Source organism: Pristis pectinata, chromosome 15 (genome assembly GCF_009764475.1).
Source record: "Pristis pectinata isolate sPriPec2 chromosome 15, sPriPec2.1.pri, whole genome shotgun sequence".
NCBI lineage: Eukaryota > Metazoa > Chordata > Chondrichthyes > Rhinopristiformes > Pristidae > Pristis > Pristis pectinata.
The window spans coordinates 24,316,790-24,325,480 of NC_067419.1; the positions used below are offsets into that span (position 1 = coordinate 24,316,790).

Below are 8,691 nucleotides of genomic sequence, written 5' to 3' on the forward strand. Positions count from 1 at the left end.
CAGTTGGGGCATTGAGTATAAAAGTTGGCAAGTCATGTTGCAGCTGTATAAAACTTTACTTAGGCTGCTTTTGGAGTATAATGTGCAGTTCTGGTCCCTGCATTACATAAATGATGTGGAGGGTCTGGAAAGGTGCAAAACATGTTCACTGGGTTTTTGCCTGGATTAGAGAGTATTAGCTATAAGGAGAGGTTGGATAAACTTGGAGCATTGGAGGCTGAGGGGTGACCTGATAGCAATATATACAATTATGAGAGGTATAGATGGGATAGACAGTCAGTGTATTTTTCCCATGGTGGAAATGTCAAACAGTGGAGGGTATAGATTCAAGTTGAGAGGGGGAAATTTAAAGGAACCTTAGATGCGTGGAATGTGCTGCCAGAGAAGATGGTGGAAGCAGGTGCAATAGCAAAATTTAAAAGGCATTTAGACAGGCACGTGAACAGAAAGAGGATGGAGGGATGTAGACTATGTGTAGGCAGGTGGGATTAGTTTAAATTGGCGTCATAGTAAGCACAGACATGGTGGGCCGAAGGGTCTGTTCCTGCACTGTACTGTTCGTTGTAATGGGAGCCACAGTCCAATTTCACTGGATTCGTTGTTATATCTCAGGATACTGTTGCTTTAATGGGGTATATGTTATTACTTCAAAATAAGTACTGACAAACATTAATTCTTTAATAAATATATTTCGTGTTGTTTACTGTGTGTTCATGCTTGTTTTGATCCGTTAAGTTTATTGAATTTTGTGTAAAATAGATGTGCAATATCTGGGAAGCGATCTTTATCATTAGATAGCCATGACTCCCAGAGTCACGACCTATGCAGACAGTCTGCACCAGACGACAGAAGTGATTCGTCGAAAACATTTCCTAACCGGTCAGAGAGCCTTTAAATGGTGAGGTCGGAGACCAGCAGATCGGGCTGGTTGTTGCCTTTTACGGTCGGTGATTGGTTGGTGAAAACGGAACGAGAAGTGACGAGTCTGAAATGAGAAGGAAATCAGATTCAACAAATGAGCGAGCGGATTCGGAAACTTCATCTGAAATTCCTTGAAAACAGAGTAAGTGAGAAGTGGGGACACGCAGCGAGTGCCGCAGCATTCTGCCGCTAAACACAACTGAACACACTAATGCTGATAAATCAGCTGAGAGCCGTGCACTGCCTCAGGTCGGCCCTCCGTGCAAGGCGAGGACCAACGCGCAGGTCTGGGTAAATGTAAATAAAAGCTGCAGCTGCCCACTTAAGGAAAACGATTGCATGGCCGGGCATTCCCACCCCGATACCATGTCCTCCGACCAGACCATTGCCATCTCCATAGAAGGTAAGACGTACAATGTCAGCAAAAGTAAGTTAATTGAGAAAAGCGACTACTTCAGAGCCCTTTATGAGTCTGGAATGAAGGAATCCGAAGAGGATTCGGTTCAGTTGCAGGGCTTGAGTGTTCATGGACTGGAGCTTGTCATTGAATTCATCAACACCTCTAAAGTACATTTTGAGAACGACGCCTTGGAAGATTTGGTGGAAACGGCATCTTTTCTCCAAGTGACTTCCATATTGAAGCTGCTTCTCTCGGAGTTGAAGGTGGACAATTGTGTAGAGTTATATAAACTTTCTGAAATTTATGGAATTGGTGATCTAATGAATGCTTCTCTCAGGTTTATGGCGTGGCACTACCACCCCATGCTCAGGAGGCAAGAATTTAGGCATCTGCCGAACACTCTACGTCGCCAGATTAAGGAGATGCGATTTAAAGGCACAGCTGTGTTGGTAGCAGTTGGGGATTTCTTCAGCACCTCCTTGGACCTGGTCCCCGATGAACCGTGGTCGATGCTGAGATATGATGAGGTCGCCCAGAGATGGCTTCCCCTAGCTAACAGCCTCCCTCCTGACATGGTGAACGTGAGGGGTTATGGCTCGACGGTGTTAAATAATTACCTTTTTATCGTGGGTGGATACAGGATGACGAGTCAGGAAATTGCGGCAGCTCATTGCTACAATCCCTGCAAAAACGAATGGAATCAGATTTCGCCAATGAATCAAAAAAGGTACTAGAATGATGTAATACATTCTTGCCACTTGATAATATTTGAAATATTTTCTCCCACTCCACCTCCATTCAAGAAGCATTTTTGTTACCATAATCATTGCAAAATTAATTTACTTAAAGTAAGTTTACATTACTCAACTTCAATATTCTCATCCTACAAAATCTCTGAAAGTAACTTTGCCACAAGACTTGACCAGTGTTTTACACATTATAGGTCATAGGTCAAACATGTTAAATTCATCAAGCAGAGTTTATCAGCTGAGATGCTTACCACTATTAGAACCTGTTCATTCCTAAATGTAACACTTGCAACAAAGTTAAGTGAAGTGAGTGTTTTTGAAGTCCAGTAAATTGGTTGACACTATTTTGTGATGACAGTTTGCCTTTCCACTATTGTACCAGTAAGGGTATGATTTTGTTTTATCTACATTGATCATTTCATGCCAATATTTAAAATAAAACACAAATCTTTTGCAGGAAGAGGTAAGTGTAAATGCAGTATAGTTGTTGCAAAAAATAAACTGCTGGAAGAACTCAGCAGATCAAGCAGCCTCTGTGGAGGCAAAGAGATGGTTGACGTTTTGGATTGAGACCCTGCATCAGGACTGAGAGTAGAGGGAAGGCAGCCAGTATACAGGTGAGAGGGAGAGATGACACAGAGGTTGGTAGATGATGGGTGGAACCAGATGTTGGGGGGGGGGGGGGGAAGCGGGTGATGGAGCCAGCTGAGAGGGGGAATTGAGTTGATACAGAGGCTGGTAGAGTCATGGGTTGTACAGCAGAGAAATGGGCCCTTCACCCCACCGCATCTATGCCGACCATTATGCCCATAGATAATAATCCTACTTGCCTGCATTAATTCCATATCCCTTTATGCCCTGCTCATTCGAGTACCTATTCTTCTAGTGTAGCTTGAGGTCCCAGTTGCATGTCATTTACACTCCCCTTCCCATTCCCACACCAACCTCTATGTCCTTGGCCTTCTCCACTGCTACAGCCAGGTACAACAACAAGAACCTCATCTCATCTTCTGTGGACAGGCTACAGTCCAGTTCTATAAACATTGAATTTTCCAATTTCAGGATACGCACCCCCCCCCTCCCCCTCTTCCCCCCCCCCCCCCCCCCCCCCCCCCCCCCCCCCCCCCCCCCAGTTCCTTTCCTATTCCCACCAGTCCACCCAGGGTCTCTGTCCCATTGTTCAGCTTTTCCATCCCTTCCTCCTTGTGGCCCTTGTTTCCAGATTCATCACCCTCCAGGTTCCATCTGCCCATCATCCACTTACCTACCAACCTAGGTTTCTCCTCCCTTGGTTCACCTTTCCTATCCTCTTCCTCCATCTGTCCACCATCCCTCTCTTATCACAAACCAGCCTCTCTCTCTACCCTCCCCATCCTCCCACTTGGCTCCATCTGCCCATCACCACCCCATTCATCTGGTTCCACCTATCACCTACCAGCTTTTGTCTCAACCCTCTCTCTCAGTTCTACATACCAGCTATCTTCCCTCTACACTCTTGGTCCTGCTGTAGAGTCTTGACCTGAACTGTCAGCCACCCCTTTGCCTCTATGGGTTCTGGTTCACCCACTGAGTTCTTCCAGCAGTTCTTACTTTTTGCTCCAGATTCCAGAATCCGCAGTCTCTTGTGTCTTCAATATAGTTGTTAGGTTGCGAATAGATGTTTTTGTTTTTAATGTGCAAAAAGCATTTTTAGTAATTTTGTAGCTATGTAACATTCATAACAGTGTGTGTCTTATCAATCTGTATAGAAGACTATAATTGCAGAATACTTGGTAGATACATTCTCTCTGTGAGCAAGAATTCTACATCTAGTAGGGAAGACAAACCAGTAAGTGTCTGCATTCTTCCATTGGATCCTTTTCACGAAAAGCCTGTATGCTTCTCTCTGGTTAAGGAAGTGGGCACACAACAAATTAATTTGCAGGACACTTTGTATACTTATAATTTCTTAAGGATTCAAACAGCCACTAGTTTATCCTATTTGTGTTACCCTTCTGCCCTTGGCAGAACTTCAGAACAGTTGGATGATTTTTGTTACAGTGTGACTATACTTTTATCATCCTCTTCTTTCCCCAGATGTACGTGAATCTCTGAACCTCAATATAAGAATGAACACTTTTTCTTCAGATTCTAATATGAGTGCTATTTTTTTCTCAAGTCCAGTATGTGCCAGCCAACTCTCCAATTCTATTTGAGTTTTTCAAATTATTACCATGTGGATGTGTTTTATGCAGAACCTGAAGTAGTCTTGAGGAATTCCTATAGTTTTCTTCCCACACGTGTACTGGTACCCGAAGAAAACATTGACGTAAAGGACTTAATGTTCCAGATAAGAGCAAAGGCAGCTCATTATTTCATTTGTGACTTGACAAGATTTGGAGTATGGATGTTAGTTTACTTAGGTAGGGTGATAGCAGAAACCTCAGACAAGCCAAGGGAGAACAGTTATCATGGCAGTGGATGTTAAGCAAGGAACTGTACTGCTATCCTCAATTATTTTCTAAATTGCCTTTTAATGATGTATCTCCAGTGGCTTGGTGATATCTTGGCTTTGTAATAGCGTGTAAATATATGAAATCTGCTGTGTTTTACATGTTGGCCTTGTTACTTTTAGCTCACTCTTGCTCTTCTATTTTCTGACAAGCCAACCCTTGCAGCCACGTTATGGAACTGGCAAGTTCCACCATGCATTTTGACTTCCAATGAATTTTTATAATACTCCAAAATCTGGAGCTAAATTTAGTCAAACTCAACAGTGCTCAACTCTCCTGTTTAGTGACTATAAATGTTGAATCTGAAATGGGCTAGATCAATCCCAGCCTTTTAGATGCTTGCCCACAGTATTAAGTTGTCTAAACCTGAGCACTAATGAGCACTGTATCATCAATCTCACTCAAGATGAAAAACACTGACTGGTGTGAGCGCTGGGAAATAGCATTAATCCAGTAGACTATGCATTGGGAGTGGAGATTGAGGTAGTACTTGTTGAGAGCAGAATAGAGGAACTTCAGTCAGTATTTGACCATGCCTCGCCTGAACTGGGAATGATTGAGAGTGCCGATGGGCAAACAAAATATTCTCTTGCCTAACACTTGTGTACCCATTTTGGCCATCATATTATATTTAATGGTCAAATTCTATATTCTTGTTGAAGCTCTGTTCATGTTTTTCCTATTTTTCTTTCAGATCAAATTTTAAGCTTCTGGCTGTATGTGGGAAATTATATGCTGTAGGTGGACAGTCACTTTGCAATGTTGAATGCTACAATCCTGAGATGGATTGGTGGAGTTTTGTAGCTTCAATGCCAGATCCTCTTGTGGAGTTCTCAGCTTGTGAATGCAAAGGGATGATCTATGTAATAGGTGGATATACAACACGGGGTGAGTTACCATTTTTTTTCAGCATGGCTTTTGGAAGAGATTGATCTTTCTACATAATCAGATTTTAACAAATAATGCCATTGGTGCACTTACAACTAGCATCACAGTAGTACAGAGTCACTGATTTGACTTTCTCTTTCAATGTCAAGGTCCTGGTCTTGGTTCCATGTTGTAAATGGAAGCTTGGAATTTATATTCAGACTTGTAAGAAAAGTTGGATTGTGAGGCATCCGGTATAGGGCTTTCTGGCAAGAAATAATATGCTCATATAAAGGTGTAACATCAAGGTGACCCTATGCAGTTTTTAACCACAATTGAACCAAAGGTAATATCAGTTTCAACACTGCCAAGTTTGTGATATAAACTTTTCAGAACATGGTATTCCTTGGAATCAAAAAAATATTGACACAGTAGTTACTTTATTTTGTCTCAAAATATCGTACTTTTAAAAAGCTGCTTCTATTCTTCTACTATTTATATCAAAAATAGTTGGCCTTTTAGCAGTTATCACCAATGCTATTCTGAATTTGCCATCAGAAGATTTCAAACCACAATGATCCAAGATCGAACTTTTCTCCCCATTTTGTTGAGATTTGATTTTCTAGCAGGAATTTGTGTCCCCTACAAGTGGGTTTTGGGAACAAAAGGTTGAGAATTTCAATTCCTAAAAGTTATCTGATGCAGTAAAGGCAAAAAAGGCTCCACAGAAGCTCTGTCATCTATTAGCTATTGGGATGGCAGTATAATAGGACTGACTCGATTGCTGTAAAAGCAGCCAGCATGGACATAATCAGCTGAGTGGCAGCCTCCTGTGCTTGTAATGATTCTTTGATTCCATAAGATTGTTTTTGGTAATCGTTCAGAATTTAACAGCCTAGCTCCTGCTTGTAGTTTATAATTTTAAAAGTGGATAATTTCATTACCATTTTGAAATACACAATTATGTTAATTCTTTTTTTTGACTTTGTCTGCACATTGATTGTGACACGTGGCTCTGTCCCATTCATTTGATTTGTTTTCCAAACTAGAAATTGGAAAGAGGAAACGGCAGTGGGGAAATTAATGATTAAACGTCACCTTTAAATTTGTATCCACTCTAGTGTAGTACCATTCCCATGCACGCCTAAACTAGTAATATTTCATTTCTGTGAGGAAAATTTTTCCATGGGGTGGGGGAGTAAAATAGATTTCCAAGTCTATTTGGAGAATCATGCCCTGGGTTAACATATGTAACACCTAAACTGTTCAACTGCCCCTTGGATACTTTGGTATAAGAGTTTCTGTAAGACTTGACCTTATTTAGTTGCTGTTCTCGTAGCTGTCAATGGAGCCTATTTTGCCCCATTGCCTTTATCTCTTAAAATCCATGGGAAATGAGAAGGTTAAGAACCTTTAGAAGGTAAAACTGCACTGAGAGTGTGATGGCACTGAGAGTGTGACAGCACTGTAATGCTTGTTTAAAATTATTTTGTTCTTGGGTTCACTTAAAATCACTTTTAATTCCAGATAGAAACATGAACATATTGCGATACTGCCCTACATCAGATGCCTGGACTGTTATAGAATCCTGTGAGGTTCATATTCGTAAACAACAGATGGTTTCTGTGGAAGATACTATTTATCTTGTGGGTGGCTGCATTCATGAGAAAGGTGGAAGCAAAAAGGGAAGCCATACTGAAGACATGCTCACTGTACAGTCCTATAATGTGAGCACTAGGGAATGGCTCTACCTTAAAGAAAACACATCAAAATCTGGACTAAATTTAACTTCTACATTGCACAATGACGGAATCTACATCATAAGCAGAGATATTACACTATCAACCAGCCTTGAACATCGAGTATTCTTGAAATACAACATCTTTTCAGATATGTGGGAAGCATTCCGACGTTTTCCACCATTTGGCCAGAACATTTTACTCTGTTCATTGTATTACCCTAATGGACTTTAAAAAAAAGTATTGTTTGGTGTGAAAATGCGGTTGATATTACTGTAGCAAGATCACTAAATGATTAAAATTTGGTTTATTTTTATGCTAAGTTGCTCTCATGTAAAGAGGGTTGAACTGATCGCTGCTGTCAGGTAGTGAGTAAAGGCACATTACAAATTGTTGCACAAGTGATAGTTGGCTGCTACACAAAAGGACCTCCATAAACATAGCACTAGGGAAACAAAGTCAAGCATCATTATTAAAAGGCTAAGAGTAATGAATTGCTTTGGATTACAAATACATAATGAATTATATTTATTGCAAAACAAGAAACAATCTGTCAGGTACTTAACTGCATGAATGCAATGCAGTGATTAATGATAGCCACTTGAGAGAAGTCTCCAATCTTGTTCTTTAAGAGGAAATTGATGGCAAAGTTATCTTCCAGTAAAGTATGATGTTAGGCCTGTAAGTGAAACTACAATGTGCCTTTAATGCAGTATGCCTACATTATAATAACAACTCACTTTAGATGCTTTGTGGCCACTCCACAATGCAGTAGTTTCTAATATAATTTATATAGACAGTTCACCAGTATCTCACCAGCTTTCTAACTTGCAGATCACTGCAGTTTTACATCTAATTGAGTTTTTGAAATTTGAATTTCTAAACTCCGAGTTTACATTTAAAAATGAATCCATTGCAAAGTCTTAATATTTGTTTCTGTCTTAGTATCTTTAATTTATTTTGTTGAATATTTGCGTGGCAATAATAGGCAAGCAGGCATAAAGTGGATCTGATTGGATGAGGGTGCTCAATTAACAATGAATTTTTGGCAGACATAACTTAATATTTGTACTGTTATAAATCTCTAATACATTAAAACATTGCTGCTATTGTGTATTTGTCATAGTCTTGTGTTAACTTCTTTTATAAGTTCTTATGCTTGTTAATACAGTGGAATTTGTCCATAGGAACTTGTCACCCTGAGATTACCACCTCTTGGCAAATTCCTGGTTAGAGACCAGTGTCACAAGAAAATGTCTTGCTTCTCAGTCTCTTCTCAATAAAGGGGTACTAGTTGATGCAAAGTATTTAGATTTTCAAAGGCATTTGGTAAGGTGCCACATTAAAAAGCTTCTGCACAAAGCAAGACTGGAGGTAATAAAGAGGAGTTCAGAGAAGGTTCACTAGTTGATTCCTTGATTTACAGTGCTGTCTAATGAGGACAGGTTAAGTTTATACTTAAACAAGCTTAAAGACTCAAAGGTGATCTCATTGATACATAAGATACTAAGGGGGCTTGAGAG

At 40.3% G+C, this 8,691-nt stretch overlaps 1 protein-coding gene across 1 annotated transcript; it reads left to right on the forward strand.

Moving 5' to 3' along the window:
• Positions 1-921: 921 nt before the first annotated feature.
• Positions 922-8,289, forward strand: klhl42 (kelch-like family, member 42). Its single transcript, XM_052030418.1, has 3 exons — positions 922-2,048; positions 5,257-5,450; positions 6,957-8,289. Exons 1-3 carry the CDS (start codon positions 1,261-1,263, stop codon positions 7,400-7,402), a joined length of 1,428 nt encoding a protein of 475 aa, XP_051886378.1. The 5' UTR covers positions 922-1,260; the 3' UTR covers positions 7,403-8,289.
• The last annotated feature ends 402 nt before the right edge of the window (positions 8,290-8,691 follow it).

What these genes read in the sequence shown, in the direction of transcription:
- klhl42 (XM_052030418.1), top strand. Translation starts at nt 1,261, where the DNA reads ATGGCCGGGCATTCCCACCCCGATACCATGTCCTCCGACCAGACCATT. An exon ending in TCGCCAATGAATCAAAAAAG is followed by an intron (nt 2,049 to 5,256) that starts GTACTAGAATGA and finishes TTTTTCTTTCAG; the next exon opens with ATCAAATTTTAAGCTTCTGG. An exon ending in AGGTGGATATACAACACGGG is followed by an intron (nt 5,451 to 6,956) that starts GTGAGTTACCAT and finishes TTTTAATTCCAG; the next exon opens with ATAGAAACATGAACATATTG.